This window comes from Hypanus sabinus, chromosome 7 (genome assembly GCF_030144855.1).
Source record: "Hypanus sabinus isolate sHypSab1 chromosome 7, sHypSab1.hap1, whole genome shotgun sequence".
NCBI lineage: Eukaryota > Metazoa > Chordata > Chondrichthyes > Myliobatiformes > Dasyatidae > Hypanus > Hypanus sabinus.
Genome location: NC_082712.1, coordinates 508,837 through 527,473, shown reverse-complemented (window position 1 = coordinate 527,473; position 18,637 = coordinate 508,837). Strand labels below are relative to the sequence as shown.

The window sequence follows — 18,637 nt, the reverse complement described above, 5'->3', positions numbered from 1 at the left end:
ATCCCTGTCCTAGACTCTCCCACCATAGGAAACATCCTTTCCACATCTACTCTGTCTAGGCCTTTCAATATTCAAGAAGTTTCAATGAGATCCCCCCTCATCCTTCTGAATTCAAATGAGTACAGACCCACAGCCATCAAATGTTCCTCGTATGATAACCCTTTGATTCCTGGAATCATGCTTGTGGACCTCCTCTGAACCCTCTTCAATGCCAGCACATCTTTTCTAAGATGAGGAGCCCAAAACTGTTCACAATACTCAAGGTGAGGCCTCAGCAGTGCCTGATAAAGTCTCAGCATCACATCCTTGGTCTTGTATTCTAGACTTCTTGAAATGAATGCTAACATTTGCTTTCTTCACCACCGACTCTACCGGCAAGTTAACCTTTAGGGTGTTCTGCACAAGGATTCCCAAGTCCCTCTGCATCTCATATTTTTGGATTTCTCCCCTTTAGAAAATAGGCCGCATATTTATTTCTCCCACCAAAGTGCATGACCAACATTGTATTTCATTTGCCACTCTTTCTCATTCTCCTAATCTGTCTAAGTTCTTCTGCATCCTGTTTCCTCAACACTACCTGCTCCTTCACCAATCTTTGTCAACAGGTTTTACTCATAGTGTAAAACTTCCCCTCACTGCCACGTTCTTTTGACATTACCGTATATGACATCACTCTCAAGATGTTAAGTATAAATTCAAACTGAATCAGTTAATGTCAACACGAGGAAATCTGCAGATGCTGGAAATTCAAAAAACACACACAAAATGCTGGTGGAACACAGCAGGCCAGGCAGCATCTATAGGGAGAAGCGCTGTCGACATTTTGGGCCAAGACACTTCGTAATATCATTCCTCATTTTTGTTTTCTCCAGTCCTGTCGAAAGGTCTCAGCCTGAAACGCCGACTGTACCTTTTTTCCGTAGATGCTGCCTGGCCTGCTGAGTTCCTCCAGCATTTTGTGTGTGTTGCTCTCTTTCCTCACTGTTTGATCAGTAAGTCGACAAGGATGCGGGTTGATGGTTAGAAAATAGGGCTGACAACGCATGAATGGCGTCAGATTCTAAAGGTAGAGTGGTCTATTTCTGCTTTAGTATTTTATGGCCTTATGGGCGAAATTGATACCTGATGTGTGGGAATTGTTTAACAGCTGGTCGGAGCACAGAACCGCATATTCCAGCGAGGACGAAGGACGAGGTTGCCAAGCGCACAACCACCCCAAATGTTCTGTGCGGCCGCTGTAGGTCCTCCTGTGGCCGTTGGAGGCGATGTGCAGCGCGGCTCCTCCTGCCTCAGACTCTTCACTCTTTGGCACATGACCTTTGACTGGTCGCTCGAAGATCGGCGGCGAGGAATTGGCGCGGGAACTGGAACCGTGGAGGCCGAGCGGACTTGAGCACTGTTTCTGGCCGAGGCTCCAGAGACCGGAACTGTTCCTACCCTGGTCGGAGCTCCAGAGACCTGCAGCGGCCATCTGGACCCTGGCCCACGGCTCTAGAGACCGGTAGCGGCAGCGTTATCGACACATCCTAACCCCCAACCCGGACTCTTCACCGTACTGTTCAAGAGGCCCAGTCCCCGGCCCCAGTGTCTGACCTGTTACAAGCGGTAGCCGCCGTCCCGGACATCTCGACGCTAGAGCGAACACACAGGCAGCACCATGCCGCCCGTGGTATGTCCCGGGCCCGGCACCAGCACGCTGGACTCGCTGGAAAACGCTGGGCGTCTGATCGACAAACACTTGCAGGACGACCGGCTGTACCCTGACCTTACGGATCTGCTTAACGTGCCGAACTACAGTAAGAATCAAAGGGTCCCTTGGTCCTCACCTGCTGTATTAACGCATCTCTGGCCCATCAAGTGGATTGAAATTAATCTACAGCTCTATGTGCTGATGGATAGAGGGATGTTAGGGTCCAGGTCCCAGAGCTCCCTGAAAGTGTTTGCAAAAGTTGATAAAGCGGTAAAGAAAGCGTGTGATATGTCTGCATTTATGAGTTGAAACGTTAAGTTCAAGAGTCAAAAAATTATGTTGCGGCTTTATAAAGGTTTGGTTAGGTTGCATCAGGAATATTGTATTCATTACTAGTTGCTCTATTATAGGAAAGATGTGGAGGATTTGGAGCGGATGCAGAAGAGGTTTACCAGGGTCTGGACTATAGGGCATCTGCTATAATAAGAGGCTGGACAAACTTGGGTTCTTTTCTCTGGAGTGGTGGAGGCTGAGGGGAAATTTTAAAGGATTTTGTAAAATACCGAGAAACCAGGGAGTGTTGTTGCCTGAATGTGTGTTCTGGGGTGGTGGTAGAGGCAGATGCAAAAGAAGCATTTAAGAGGGTCTTGGGCACATGAATATGCAGAGAATTAAGGATATGGACATGTGAAGAAGAAGGGATTAGTTAAATGAGGCATTTAAGGAATTTAATTAGTTCGCAGGATTGTGGGATAAAGGGTCTTTTTAGCAAAGATTGTGGGGAGATTTAAATTGTATTCAGATAAGAACGAAGATAATCTGGCACAGGTTTACAGTTTTGGACAAGGGCTGAGCAGGAAAATGTTTTGAATGTAGTAAATATCAGTGATGTTGAGCTTGCTGCTTTATGAGGGTGTTGGAAGCAAAGTCAGATGCCCAGCACAGGAATGTGTTTGCTGTGCTGATTATGAATTGTCTGCACTCATCTCATTTAGTTGCATTAGGCCTGTATTCCTGTACTATCCTATTCAATTATCTGTTGATAAGACGTAGAATTAGGGCATTCAGCCCATCGAGTCCACTTGACCATTTTATCATGGTTGATTCCAGATCCTATTCAACCCCATACACCTGCCCTCTCACCATATCCCTTGATGCCCCAACCAATCAGGAATCTATCAGCTTATGCTTTGAATATACCTATGTATTTGACCTACACCACAATCTGTGACAGAGTATTCCACAGATTCATCACTCTGGCTTAAAAAAAAATCCCTCTTCTGTTCTAAAAGATCGTCCCTCCATTTTGAGGTTGTGCCCTCAGTTTACAATGAGATCCTCCCTGCATTTTTCTAAATTCTAGTGAGTACAGGCCCAAGGCTTCCTCTGGACTCTCCAATGACAGCACATCCTTTCTGAGATAGGCAGCCCAGAACTGTTGACAGTACTCTCAAGTGTGACCTGACTAGTTTTTATATTCTATTTCCCTTGAAATGAATGCCAACATTGCATTTGCCTTCTTTACCACAGACTCAACCTTTGAATTAACCTTCTGGAGATCTTGCATGAGGACTCCTAAGTCCCTTTGTACCTCTGATGTTTGAACCTTTTCCCCATTTAGATATTAGTCCATACTATTGTTTCTTTTTCCAAAATGTATTATCATACATTTCCCAACAACATTCCATCTATCACCTTTTTGCTCATTTAAGCCTTGCTGCAATTGCGTTGCTTCCTCAGCACTAACTACCCCTCCACCTATCTTTGTATCGTCCGCAGACTTTGCCACAAAGCCATCAATTTCACTATATAATGTGAAATGTAGTTGTGCCAATCCTAACCCGTGAGGAACACCAGTAGTCACTGGCAGACAACCAGAAAAGGCCCCTTTTATTCCTACTTATTGCCTCCTGCCTGTCAGCCACTCCTCTATCCATGCCAGTATGTTTCATGTAATGCCGTAGGATTTTTTTCTTGTTCAACAGCCTCATGTGAGGCTTCTTATTAAATGCCTTCTGAAAATACAAGTAAATGACTTCCATCTTTGTCCACCTTGTTTGTTACTTCGTTGGAGAATTCTGACAGATTTGTCAGATTTAGGTTCGATATTGTCTTTTAAAGTAGGTTTGATATTGTCATCTAAAGTAAAATTGGATAGGTATGTGGACAGGAAAGGAATGCAGGTTGAGTGTAGGTCGATGGGACTAGGTGAGAGTAAACGTTCGGCACGGACTAGAAGGGTCGAGATGGCCTGTTTTCGTGCTGTAATTGTTACATGGTTATATGATGCAATTATACCCACTTCTACCACCTCCTTTGGCATTGTTCAATGGTTTCAGAAGGAAATTACTTAGGCACTTGAAGGAAACTTGAAGGACTAAGAGCACAGAGCTAGGATAAGGGACCCAGGAGATCTACCACGTGGCTCCTCTTTGTTGATTTATTCTGTCCATGTCCCTCAAACTTTCCAATTGTGCACTTACCATCCTGTGGGAAGATCTTGCACCCAAGGTCACCTTTTAAGTTTTCCTCTCATCATAAAACTGCCCTCTAGTTTCCAGTTCCCCAACTTTTGGAGAAAAGGACCATTCACATCTTCAGAAAACATAGAAAACCTACAGCTGATTACAGGCCCTTCAGCCCACAATGCTGTGCCAAATGTGTACTTACTTTAGAAATTACCTAGGTTTACCCATAGCCCTCCATTTTTCTAAGCTCCATCTACCTATCACAGAATGCCTTCTTAACCACAGAGTCAACCTGTGTAGCAGCTTTGAGTGTCCTAAGGACTTGGATCCCTTGATCCCTCTGATTTTCCACACTGTCAAGAGTCTTACCATTAATACCATATTTTGTCATCATATTTGAGTTACCAGAATGAACCACCTCACTTACCTGGGTTGAACTGTATCTGTCACTTCTCACCCAGTTTTTCATCCTATTGATGTCCCGCTGTAATCTCTGACAGCCCTCCACGCTATCCACAACACCTCCAACCTTAGTGTCATCAACAAATTTACTAACTCATCCCTCCACTTCCTCATCCAGGTCATTTATAAAATTCATGAAGAGTAGGTCCCTGAGGCACACAACTAGTCAACCTCCATTCAGAATATGACCCTTCTACAACCACCCTTTGCCTTCTGTGGGCAAGCCAATTATGGATCCATAAAGCAGTGTCCCCTTGGAACCCATGCTTCCTTTCTTTCTCAGCAAGCCTTGCATGGGGAACCTTATTAAATGCCTTGCTGAAATCCATATACACTAAATCTATTGCTCTACTTTCATCAATGTGTTTAGTCACTTCCTCAAAAAATTCAATTGGGCTTGTAAGGCATGACGTGCCTTTGACAAAGCCATGCTGACTATTCCTAATCATATTATGTCTCTCCAAATGTTCATAAATCCTGCCTCTCAGCATCTTTTTCATTAACTTACCAACCACTGAAGTACGACTCACTGGTCTATAATTTCCTGGGCTATCTCTCCTCCCTTTCTTGAATAAGGGAAGAGCATTTGAAACCCTCCAGTCCTCTGGAACCTCTCCAGTCCCCATTGATGATACAAAGATCATTGCCAGAGGTTCAGCAATCTCCTTCCTCGCCTCCCACAGTAGCCTGGGATACCTGTTGTCTGGTCCTGGTGACTTATCTAACTTGATGCTTTCCAAAAGCTCCAGCACATCCTCTTTCTTAATATCTATATGCTCAAGCTTTTCAATCCACTGTGTCATCCCTACAATTGCCAAGATCCTTTTCTGTAGTGAATACTGAAGCAAAGTATTCATTAAGTATCTCTGCTATCTCCTCCAGTTCCATACACACTTTTCCACTGTCACACTTGTTTGGTCTTATTCTCACATTTTACCTTGCTCTTCACACATTTGTAGAATGCCTTGGGGTTTTCTTTAATCCTGCCCACCAAGGCCTTCTCATGGCCCCTTCTGGATCTCCTAAACTCCTTCCTGTTTGATTATAATCTCCCATCATTACCTAGTTTTTTGAACCTTTCATAAGCTTTACTTTAGATTTACAACAGCCTATGTACACAACGGTTCCTTTACCCTACCATCCTTTCCTGTCTCATTGGAACGTACCTATGCAGAACTCCACGCAAATATCCCCTGAACATTTGCTACATTTCTGCCGTACATTTCCCTGAGAACATCTGTTCCCAATTTATGCTTCCAAATTCCTTCCTGATAGCCTCATATTTCCCCTCAAACCAATTAAATGCTTTCCTAACTAGTCTGTTCCTATTCCTCTCCAATGCTATGGTAAAGGAGATAGAATTGTGATAACTATCTCCAAAATGCTCTCCCACTGCAGGATCTAACAGCTGACCAGATTCATTTTCCAATACCAGATCAAGTACAACCTCTTCTCTTGTAGGCTTATCTGCATATTGTGTCAAGAAGTCTTCCTGAACACAGCTAACACACCTAACAAACTCCACCCCATCTAAGCCCCTTGTTCTACGGAGATGCCAATCTATATTTGGGAAATTAATATCTCCCACCACATCAGCCCTGTTATTATTATACCTTTCCAGAACCTATCTTCCTATCTGCTCCTTGATATCCCTGTTACTATTGGGTGGTCTATAAAAAAACACCCAGTAGAGTTATTGTCCCCTTCCTGTTCCTAACTCCTACCCACAGAGACAATCCCTCCATGACATCCTCCTTTTCTGCAGCCGTGACAGCAACTCTTGATCAGCAGTGTCCGGCCACCACCTTTTTTGCCTTCCTTCCTGTCCTTTCTGAAACATCTAAAGCCTGGCACTGAGTAACCATTCCTGCCCCTCGTGATCTCATACACCTCAGCTTTCTACATTGCAGGAAAAACAGTCTCAAGCTATCTAGCCTTACTTTATAACTGAATCTATTTAGTTCTGTAAATATTCTTGTGAATCTCTCTGTCCCCTGTTTGGCTTTATGATATCCCCCCCTATATTCAGGAAACATGGATTTACGAAGGGAAAATCATACTTGACTAATCTGGAATTTTTTTGAGGATGTAACTATGAAAATGGACAAGGGAGAGCCAGTGGATGTAGTGTACCTGGACTTCCAGAAAGCTTTTGATAAAGTCCCACATAGGAGATTAGTGGGCAAAATTAGGGCACATGGTATTGGAGGCAGAGTACTGACATGGATTGAAAATTGGCTGGCTGACAGGAAACAAAGAGTAGCAATTAACGGGTCCCTTTCGGAATGGCAGGCTGTGACCAGTGGGGGTACCGCATGGTTCGGTGCTGGGACCGCAGCTGTTTACAATATACATTAATGATTTAGATGAAGGGATTAAAAGTAACATTAGCAGATTCGCCGATGACTCAAAGCTGGGTGGCAGTGTGAAATGTCAGGATGTTATGAGAATGCAGGGTGATTTGGACAGGTTGGGTGAGTGGGCAAATGTATGCAGATGCAGTTTAATGTGGATAAATGTGAGATTATCCACTTTGGTGGCAAGAACAGGAAGGCAGATTACTATCTAAATGGAGTCAAGTTAGGAAAAGGGGAAGCACAACGAGATCTAGGTGTTCTTGTACATCAGTCAATGAAAGCAAGCATGCAGGTACAGCAGGCTGGCTTTTATAACAAGAGGAATTGAGTGTAGGAGTAAAGAGGTCCTTCTGCAGCTGTACAGGGCCCTGGTGAGACTCCACCTGGAGTATTGTGTGCAGTTTTGGTCTCCAAATTTGAGGAAGGACTTTCTTGCTATTGAGGGAGTGCAGTGTAGGTTCACAAGGTTAATTCCCGGAATGGCGGGACTGTCATATGTTGAAAGATTGGAGCGACTGGGCTTGTATACACTGGAATTTAGAAGGGTGAGAGGGGATCTGATTGAAACATATAAGATTATTAAGGGATTGGACACGCTGGAGGCAGGAAGCATGTTCCTGCTGATGGGTGAGTCCAGAACTAGAGGCCACAGTTTAACAATAAGGGATAGGCCATTTAGAACAGAGATGCGGAAAAACTTTTTCACTGAGAGAGTGGTGGATATGTGGAATGCTCTGCCCCAGAAGGCAGTGGATGCATTCAAGAGAGAGTTAGATAGAGCTCTTATAGATAGCGGGGTCAAGGGATATGGGGAGAGGGCAGGAACAGGGTACTGATTGTGTATGAGCAGCCATGATCACAGTGAATGGTGGTGAGGGCTAGAAGGGCCAAATGGCCTACTCCCGCACCTACTGTCTATTGTCTATAAACCAGAACTGCACATGAAGTGGTCTCACTAATGTCTTTGTACTGCTGTAAGATGATGTTCCAACTCTCAGTCTCTGTTTTGACTGGTGAAGGCATGCATGCTAAATCCTGTTATCACCACTTTATTGCTTGGTTTACCAATTCCTGGGTACTATGTACCTGTACACTTACGTCTCTGTCCTTCAATGTTTCCAGTGCCCTGCTGTTTACAGCACAAGTTCTGTCCTTGTGTAACTTCCCAAGATGCAGCATTTTGACTCAGTTAAATTTCATTGCTCAGCACGCTTTCCCATTTGATCTGGATGCTGCTATAATCTTAGATAACTTTATTAATCACAGTAGCATCAATTTTGGTAACATTCACAAAGTAATAATGATACAGTCAACATAAGAACCAAATTGCTAACATGGATGACAAATGATAGGAACCCAGCATGGATCCCTGTGGTCACATGCTAATTCTAATCTGTAAAACAACCCTACATTGGCACCCCACTAACTCCTATCACAAGCCAAATGAGTGTCTAATTGGCTAGCTCAGCCTGGATCTCATGTGATCTCAGCTTCTGGACAAGCCTACCTTGTACCATATCAAAGGTGTTGCTCGAGTCCATGTAGACAACATTTGCCACCCTGCCCTCAACAGTCCTCTTGGGCACCTCAGACACTTTTGTGAATCATGTTACCTAGACAGAAGCTATTCTGACTATTGCTATTCACTTCTTGTCTTTTCAAATGCAAATGATTCCTTCCCCTGCGAATCCTCTCCAGCAAATTTCCCACTTGCAATGTGAAGCTCACTGACCTGTACTTCTCTGGCTTGTCTTTGCAGCCCTTCTTAAATCAGGGCACAACATCAACATTCTCTAGTCTTTCAATATATCAGCTGTGACCTATTATGTGCTTGCAGACCGCACAGGTGGAGGAGTGGATACTGAGGAAGGTTGTCACAGTTCAGCAGGATATAGACCAGTTGGAAATACAGGCAGAGAAATGGCAGATAGTGTTTAATGTGGATAGATGTGAGGTGATGGATCTTTAGGAGACTGATAATACAGCCCATCTTGCCCATACTAACTAAGGTGCCCACCTAGATATGTCCATGTTTGACTAAGCAATTAAATGGCAGGACACTTTGGAGAAATGATATACAGAGGGAATTTCAGCTGAAAGTCTATAGTTCTCTGAAAGTGGCAGTACAAATGGTGATAAAGAAAGCATGTGACATTTGCCTTCATCAGTTGCTTATTGAGTATAAAAATTGTGGAAGTCATGTTGTAGCTAATAAAGCTTTGGTCAGGCCAGTATCTTGTGGTGCAGTTCTGGTCATATTACGGGAAAGGTGTGGATTTTTGGAGAGGATGCAGAAAGGTGAGCAGTGTTAGAGGCAGATACATTAGGAACGTTTAAGAAACATTTTAGATAGGCACATGGGTGATAGAAAAATAGAGGGCTATGTGGAAGGGAAATGTTAGATTAAACTTGGAGTATGTTAAAAGCTCAGCACAATATTGTGGACCAAAGGGTTTGTACTGAACTGTGATGTTAAATGTTCTAGGAGGTTCCCAAGGATGTTCCCTGTAAATGACAGTACAGCTGGCCCTCCTTATTCGTGGGGGATTGGTTCCAGGACCCCCAGCCGATACCAAAATATGCAGATGCTCAAGTCCCTTATATAAAATGGCTTAGTATTTGCATATAACCTATGCACATCCTCCCGTATACTTTAAATCATCTCTAGATTACTTATAATACTTAATACAATGTAAATGCTATGTAAATAGTTGTTATACTGCATTGTTTAGGGAATAATGACAAGAAAAAAAAGTCTTTACATGTTCAGTACAGGAGCCACCATCACAGCTCTTCTGGGAATGCTAATGCTGCCTCGGCATCAGCTTATCCCGATTCTCCTGTGATCTTTAAGTTCTTGAGGCTGTAGCACTTTACATAGCTAGCCAGCCATCCCTTATTGGCGTTAAACTCCTTCCTCTCACTCACAACACAAGTAGCGAAGCAACGAGACACTCAAATAATGAGTAATACTTTTAATCATTTCTAGATTACAGTACAGGCAGGCCCCGGTTACACATGAGTTCCGTTCCTGAGTCTGTCTTTAAGTCAGATTTGTACGTACAAATACATCCGGTATTATTTAGCGTCAGTTAGTCAAATGTTTGTCTTAGTATAATGTATATATTTTACCTTTCTATGCATATAAAACACTTAAGAAATGTATGTATTCCAATAATTAAACCACTGCGTTGCTTAGTAATAATTGTAGCTTTCATCGGGGCAGGGCCTTTCACATGCTCCATTATTCTCACTTTATCCTTTAAAATTGTTCTGATCATTGACCGACGCTTTTCCAATTAGCCTAACGCTTTTCCAATGACCGATGGCGTTTCACTCTTTCCAAATGCTTTATTATTTCTACTTTATTTTAAATTGCGATTGCTTCCCGTCAATGCAACAGAAACACTGCGGGCGGCAGTGCCGACCTGCGCCGGTTCCCAAGGTCCGCTGGGTCCTAAGGACCACAGCACTGAATTCCCCAGGTGTTAAACTGCACCACACTGAGACAGGTTAAATGGGACAAGTGTGGGCTGTGCTGGGTTTGGGTATTTGATCCTCCACAATATTTCGCCTGGGAATTTAAACTGGAGGTAGCAGTGTCTTTTTTTATAAGGTTGAGTTGCGAGCTTGACATCAACCCGGCACGGGAGCGGTCTGTCACTAAATCGAACTTGGGAACCTTCGTTGTCTAGCCCGGTGCTGATCTGACTGTGCCACCAGCTGACCGGAACAGGTGGGGGGTGGTGGGGTCAGGTGAATCTTACTAAGAAAAATATAAGCCAAATACAAAGTTGGACACTCAACACAGTGTCAACGGCAACGATTTAAAATGGCAGGCGGCATCGCAATCCGACTTAAAATGGTGGACGGCATTCTCCTTCCTCGGTTCGTAAGTACGAGTTGTCCGTAAGTTGGAAGTTCGTAACTCGAGGACTGCCTGTGCTTATAATACCTAATACAATGGAAATACTATGTAAATGGTTGTTACACTGTATTTAGGGAATAAGGAGGCTCAATAATACTAAAGTCAGGATCTGTGGAGGTTGAGGGCTGAGGACATCTTTGGCAAGTAACATGCACTTTTCAAACGATCTAATATTTCTACTTTCTCAGCAAGAGATAGCACTTTACACTCCCTCTTAGCCTTTGAGGAATTGCTTTGACCACTTAGTTGCTTTTTAGGAGCCATTTTTTCACAGAAACAAAGTAGCGACCAAACAAGACGTGAGGCGAACGGTGCTCAAACAATGAGTGCTGGAGAGAAAACTTCTGGGTTTTCCCAACCCGTGGTTGATTGAATCCGCACATGCGGAACTTGCGGATAAGGAGGACTGACTGTATTCATCATGAGGAGTTTTACAAACTGGTTTTCTCTGGACCATTAGAGCTGAGGGTGACCTGACAGAAGCTTAACAGAACTGAGATACATAGGGTAGATGGTGTTCATACTTGGGAGAAAATGCCATATAAGAGAGGCCATAGATTTAAGGTGAAAAGGGCAAATTCCAAAGGAAATTCTCCAGGTAAGTGTTACTTCAGCAGGAAGTTGTCAGGGGAGGTGTTGGAAGAAGTTAGATAGCAATGTTTACGAGGTATTTGGATGGATGCTTGAATAGGCAGGGAATACAGTAATGTAAGAACATGAGGTATTATTCCTCTCAATCCAATTCTCATGCCTTGTCCCTGTAATCTTTGACACCCCGACTAAGCAGGGACCCATCAATTTCTGCTTTAAATATACATATTGACTTACCCTCCACAGCCATCTGTGACAGTGAATTCCAGATTCACTGCCTTCTGGCTAAAGAAATTCCTCCTCATTTCTGTCCCTTTATTCTGAGGCTGTGCCCTCTAGTCCTAGACTCACCCACTATAGGAAACATTCTGTCCACATTCACTCTATCCAGGCTTTTCAATATTTGATATCCCTCCCTCCTTCTTCTGAACTGCAAGTACAGACCCAGAGCTATCAAAAAATCCTCCTAAGTTGACCCCTTCAATCGTGGAATCATTGTCGTGAGCCTCCTCTGAACCCCTTCCAATGCCAGCATATCTTTTCTTACCTAAGCAGCCCAAAACTGCTTGCAATACTCCCAAGTATGGTCTGGGCAATGACTTATAAAATCTCAGCACAACATCCTTGCTCTTACAATCTAGTCCTCCTCTAGTCCTATAATTTCCTTTCTTCTGCTTCTGTCCTTTCTTAAAGAGTGAAGTGAAATTTGCAATTTTCTTCTACTCCGGAGCCATTCCAGAATCTACTGATTCTTGTAAGTTCATTTTTAATGCCTCCATAATCTATTCAGCTACCTCTTTCAGACCCTGGGGTATAGTCAACTGGCTCAGTTGACTTGTCTACTTTTAGACCTTTCAGCTTCCAGGAACTACATTTACTTCTGCTCCCCGACACTCTTGAATTTCTGGCATAGTGAAGACCAGATGCAAAATATTAAGTTTGTCCGCCATTTCTTTGTCCCCCATTACTACCTCTCCAGCATCATTTTCCAGCAGCCTGATAGCCAGTCTGCCTCCATTTTGTTCTACGTATTTGAAAAACCTTTTGGTGTCCTCTTACAGTATTGGCTGGCCTACCTCCACATTTCATCTTTCCATATTGTTTTATTTGCCTTCCCTCAGTTTTTAAAAGCTTCCTAATCCTCATTCAGGTGGATGTTTAGGAGCAGCTTTTTTCTCTCTGCTATCAGATTTCTGATTGGACATTCAACCCATGAACATTACCTCTCTACCTCCCCTTCTTTTTACACTGCTTATTTAATTTAACTTGAATTCAGGTTTATATATTGCAATGTACTGCTGCCGCATTACAGCAAATTTCACAACATGTGCCAGTGATATTAAAGCTGATTCTGATTCTGAAATTGGTATCATCATTGACACAGAGGAACATGATCCTATTCTATATTCGTTCATTTTTTCTAATTAATTATTATTTTGTTTTTTCTGATCAATTATTCTTCTCACCATAGATAATCCATCGCTATCAGGGATGACTGATATGGATTATCCACTGCAAGGACCTGGTCTGGTTTCATTACCCAATCTCCCAGAGATCAGCCCAATCCGGAGAGTACCACTCCCTCCAGAATTGGTGGAGCAGTTTGGACGTATCTTTTTGTTACTGCAACATGATTGACTTGCCAAGACTGTGTGTAGTTTGTGGTCCTGGTTTTACTGTCTCTCTCGCACAGATATAGATGTCAAGTTAGTTATGCATGCTTAATGTGATAATGTGCTTAAACGTGCTGATGCATGCTAGCACATGTGGATGTGCCTTGATACACTGACATACATATTCACACATGCCAACGTCAACACAATTTTATCAATAGTGAAACACCTTAAACTGTCTTCCGTAAATGTTTCAGTATTGAGTTCCTTGGTTCAATTTGTGAACCTTCAGAAAAACTCGTTATATGCTTACATCTTGTACTTCAGATATGCAGTGCAATTGTATGATGGGTGTTTTTCCTGAGATTGCCAAGGCATGGTTGACCATTGACAGTGACATCTTCATGTGGAACTACGAGGATGGGTAAGTAAAGCATTGAGATAATATGGCAGTGGAGTGATTTTTGAATGCATAAACATATTGCAGGCAAAGCTAGCCATTTAAATTCCTCTCTGAAGATGGAGAGCACCTCAAACCACTGCACTCCTTGTGAAGGAGTTATAGGAATGCTTTTAGTTTAGGAGCTGTAAGAGTTCAATTGTTGACTGTCCTGGGTGATAGAAGTTTGAGGTTTGTGAGAATGAGTTCTAAGTATTTCATCACGTTCAGACATTTCTAAGCAGTTTATGCTGCAAGAGGAATAGAATTTTCTCCCCTTGAAAGCCTTCTGCACCATTGTAGGGAAGGATCACTTGGGGAATAATGGTAATTGAATTGCAAGGCTTGCTAATGGATAAGATGAAGAAGCAATTTTCATTTGGAATTCTGAATGAAATAAAGGCCAGCTTCACTTGACAGGGAAGAGCCAGGTTGAACAGTACCTTGAAAGAGATAATGTTAAAGATAGATTGACTTTATTGATGGGTGAGAACTGCAAGAACTGGAGTGAATTTGAAGAAAGAATTAAGTTGAATAACATGTAAAGCCATTCAGAGCTTCAGGCTAAAGGTAGTATGCTGAGAGGGGAGAGCAAAGGGAAAATGAATTGCACAAAGCAAATAATAAAATGAGGTAGTTTTGCTGAAATGGAACTCAGTGGTCTCGTTCAGCATGCATGTAATACGTTTGATACAGGCAGGGCAGGCTGAAGGGCGTGTTCTTGTGCTGGACTATTATGTTCTAAGTTGTTATAACAGTCTGGCTAATTTAAAAGTTCAAAGTAAATTTATTATCAAAGCACATGTATGTCACCATAGGAGATTCATTTTCTTAGAGGAATACTCAATAAATCCAATAACTAATAGAATCAATGAAAGTCTTCAACTGGGTGGACAACCAGTGTACAAAAGACAACAAACTGCAAGTACAAAAAGAAAGAAGAAATAATGATAATAAATAAATAAACAATAAATTTTGAGAACTTGAGATGAAAGGTTCTTGAAAGGTTGTTGGAACATTTAAGTATTGGGATGACTGCAGTTGAATGAAGTTAACCCCTCTGGTTCAAGAGTCTGTTGAGGGGTAATAACTCTTCCTAAACCTGGTGGTGTGAAGCCTGAGGCTCCTGTACCTTATTTCTGATGGCAGCAGGTAGAAGACATCATGTCCCTGGGTGGTGGGGGTCCCTGATGATGGCTGCTGCTTTCCTGCAACAATTCTGCATATAGTTGTTCTCTATGGTGGGAAGGGCTTCACCCATGAACATGTGCTGGAGCTTTTGGAAAGCATCAAGTTGGATAAGTCTCTGGGACCCAACAAGATGTACCCCAGGCTACTGTAGGTGGCGAGGGAAGAGATCGCTGAGCCTCTGGCAATGATTTTTGCTTCATCAACGGGGACGGGAGAGGTTCCAGAGGATTGGAGGGTTGTGAATTTTGTTCCCTTATTCAAGAAAGTGAGTAGAGATAGCCCAGGAAATTATAGACCACTGAGTCTTACTTCAGTAGTTGGTAAGTTGATGGAGAAGATCCTGAGAGGCAGGATTTATGTACATTTGGAGGGGCTTAATATGATCAGGAATGATCAGCATGGCTTTGTGAAAGGCAGGTCATGCCTTTCAAGCCTGATTGAATTTTTTGAGGATGTGACTAAACACATTGATGAAGGTAGAGCAGTAGATGTAGTGTGTATGGATTTCAACGAAGCATTTGATAAGGTACCCCATTCAAGGCTTAGTGAGAAAGTGAGGAAGCATGGGATCCAAGGGGACATTGCTTTGTGGATCCAGAATTGGCTTGCCCACAGAAGGCAAAGAATGGTTGTAGATGGGTCATATTCTGCATAGAGGTCGGTGACCAGTTGTGTGCCTCAGGGATCTGTTCTGGGACCCCTTCTCTTTGAGATTTTTATAAATGACGTGGATGAGGAAGTGGAGGGCTGGGTTAGTAAATTTGCTGATGACACAAAGGTTGGAGGTGTTGTGGATAGTGTGGAGGGCTGTCGGAGGTTACAATGGGACATCAATAGGATGCAGAACTGGGCTGAGAAGTGGCAGATGGAGTTCAACCCAGATAGTGTGAAGTGGTTCATTTTGGTAGGTCAAATATGATGCAGAATATATTATTAAAGGTAAATCTCTTGGCAGTGTGGAGGATCAGAGGGATTTTGGGGTCCAAGTCCATAGGACACTCAAAGCTATTGCGTGGGTTGACTCTGTGGTTAAGAAGGCATACAGTGCATTGGCCTTCATCTACTGTGGGATTGAGTTTTAGAGTTGAGAGGTAATATTACAGTTATATAGGACCCTGCTCAGGTCCCACTTGGAGTACTGTACTCAGTTCTGGTCACCTCACTACAGGGAGGATGTGGAAATTATAGAAAGGGTGCAGAGGAGATTTACAAGGGTGTTGCCTGGAGTGGGGAGCATACCTTATGAGAACAGGTTGAATGAATTTGGGCTTTTCTCCTTGGAGCACCGGAGGATGAGAGGTGACCTGATAGAGGTGTATAAGGTGATGAGAGACATTGATCGTGTGGATAGTTAGAGGCTTTTTTCAGGGCTGAAATGGCTAGCATGAGAGGGCACAGTTTTAAGGTGCTTGGAAGTAGGTACAGAAGAGATGTCAAGGGCAAGTGTTTTTACGCAGAAAGTGGTGAGTACATGGAATGGGCTGCCGGCGACAGTGGTAGAGGCAGATATGATAGGGTCTTTTAAGAGTCTCCTAGATAGGTACATGGAACTTAGCAAAATAGAGGGCTATGGGTAACCTTATGTATTTTCTAAAGTAAGTACATGTTTGGCACAGCATCGTGGACCAAAGGGCCTGTATTGTGCTGTAGGTTTTCTATGTTTCTATGACGGACTCGGCTTCACCCACTACTTTTTGTAGGATTTTCTATTCAAAGGCATTGCTGTTTCCATACTGGCTGCAATGCAGCCCGTCCATATATATATATATATCCATTACAGAGCTATAGAAATTTGTAAAACTAGATTTGTAAAATTAGATTTACTAGAATGTTACCTGGGTTTCAGCACCTAAGTTACAGAGAAAGGTTGAACAGGTTAGGTCTTTATTCTTTGGAGCGTAGAAGGTTGAGGGGGTACTTGATAGAGGTATTTAAAATTATGAGGGGGATAGATAGAGCTGACGTGGATAGGCTTTTTCCATTGAAAGTAGGGAAGATTCAAACAAGAGGACATGAGTTGAGAAATAAGGGGCAAAATTTTAGGGGTAACACGAGGGGTGGGAACTTCTATACTCAGAGAGTGGTAGCTGTGTGGAACGAGCTTCCAGTAGAAGTGGTGGAGGCAGGTTCGATTTTGTTATTTAAAAAAAAATTGGACAGGTATATGGACAGGAAAGGAATGGAGGGTTATGGGCTGAATGCAGGTAGGTGGGACTAGGTGAGAGTAAGCGTTCGGCACAGACTAGAAGGGCCGAGATGGCCTGTTTCTGAGCTGTAATTGTTATATAGTTATCTGGTTATATGGTTAAAACTTTTAGATGTCATGCTGAATCTTTGTAAACTTTTAAGGAAGTAGAGATTATTCTTAGAGATGGTATATATAATTATTTGGATAGACAAGTTCTGATTAGGAACAGTCAACATGGATTTGTGTGTGGAAGGTCATGTTTGACAAATCTTATTGAATTTTTTGAAGAGGTTACGAGGAAAGTTGACGAGGGTAAAGCAGTGGATGTTGTCTATATGGACTTCAGTAAGACCTTTGACAAGGTTCCACACGGAAGGTTAGTTAGGAAGGTTCAATCGTTAGGTATTAATATTGAAGTAGTAAAATGGATTCAACAGTGGCTGGATGGGAGATGCCAGAGAGTAGTGGTGGATAACTGTTTGTCAGGTTGGAGGCCAGTGACTAGTGGTGTGCCTCAGGGATCTGTACTGGGTCCAATGTTGTTTGTCATATACATTAATGATCTGGATGATGGGGTGGTAAATTGGATTAGTAAGTGTGCAGATGATACTAAGGTAGATGGCGTTGTGGATAATGAAGTAGGTTTTCAAAGTTTGCAGAGAGATTTAGGCCAGTTAGAAGAGTGGGCTGAACGATGGCAGATGGAGTTTAATACTGATAAGTGTGAGGTGCTACATTTTTGTAGGACTAATCAAAATAGGACATACATGGTAAATGGTAGGGCATTGAAGAATGCAGTACAACAGAGTGATCTAGGAATAATGGTGTATAGTTCCTGAAGGTGCAATCTCATGTGGGTAGGGTGGTGAAGAGAGCTTTTGGTATGCTGGCCTTTATAAATCAGAGCATTGAGTATAGGAGTTGGGATGTAATGTTAAAATTGTACAAGGCATTGGTAAGGCTGAATTTGGAGTATTGTGTACAGTTCTGGTCACCGAATTATAGGAAAGATGTCAACAAAATAAAGAGAGTAAAGAAAAGATTTACTAGAGTGTTACCTGGGTTTCAGCACCTAACTTACAGAGAAAGGTTGAACAAGTTAAGTCTTTATTCTTTGGAGCATAGAAGGTTGAGGGTGGACTTGATAGAGGTATTTAAAATTATGAGGGGGATAGATAGAGTTGACGTGGACAGGCTTTTTCCATTGAGAGTATGGGAGATTCAAACAAGAGGACATGAGTTGAGAGTTAGGGGGCAAAAGTTTAAGGGTAACACGAGGGGGAATTTCTTTACTCAGAGAGTGGTAGCTGTGTGGAACGAGCTTCCAGTAGAAGTAGTAGAGGCAGGTTCGGTATTGTCATTTAAAGTAAAATTGGATAGGTATATGGACAGGAAAGGAATGGAGGGTTATGGGCTGAGTGCGGGTCAGTGGGACTAGGTGAGAGTAAGCGTTCGGCACGGACTAGAAGGGCCGAGATGGCCTGTTTCCGTGCTGTAATTGTTATATGATTATATATGGAGGTGCTGTCGTGGTTTCTTCATAATTGCACTTGCATGCTGGGCCAAGACAGATTCTCTGAAATGATTACACCAAGGAATTTAAAGTTGCTGTCCCTTTCCACTCTGACCCCCTGATGAGGACTAGCTCAGATATAAATAAATAACAATAAAGAACAAGCATAAAATAGCAATATAACTGAGTCCTTAAAT

At 42.7% G+C, this 18,637-nt stretch overlaps 1 protein-coding gene across 2 annotated transcripts in view; it reads left to right on the top strand.

Annotated features, from left to right (window-relative positions):
* The first annotated feature begins 1,327 nt into the window (after nt 1-1,327).
* nup155 (nucleoporin 155) overlaps nt 1,328-18,637 on the top strand; it is a 283,923-nt gene continuing 266,613 nt past the window's right edge. The window contains exons 1-3 of one of the 2 annotated variants that reach the window (XM_059974028.1): nt 1,328-1,796; nt 12,968-13,105; nt 13,437-13,533. In XM_059974028.1, coding sequence (XP_059830011.1) covers nt 1,658-1,796; nt 12,968-13,105; nt 13,437-13,533 — 374 coding nt within the window. In that variant the 5' untranslated portion in view covers nt 1,328-1,657. The remainder of the gene's footprint in view (nt 1,797-12,967; nt 13,106-13,436; nt 13,534-18,637) is intronic. The other variant, XM_059974027.1, reaches the window with a different exon arrangement.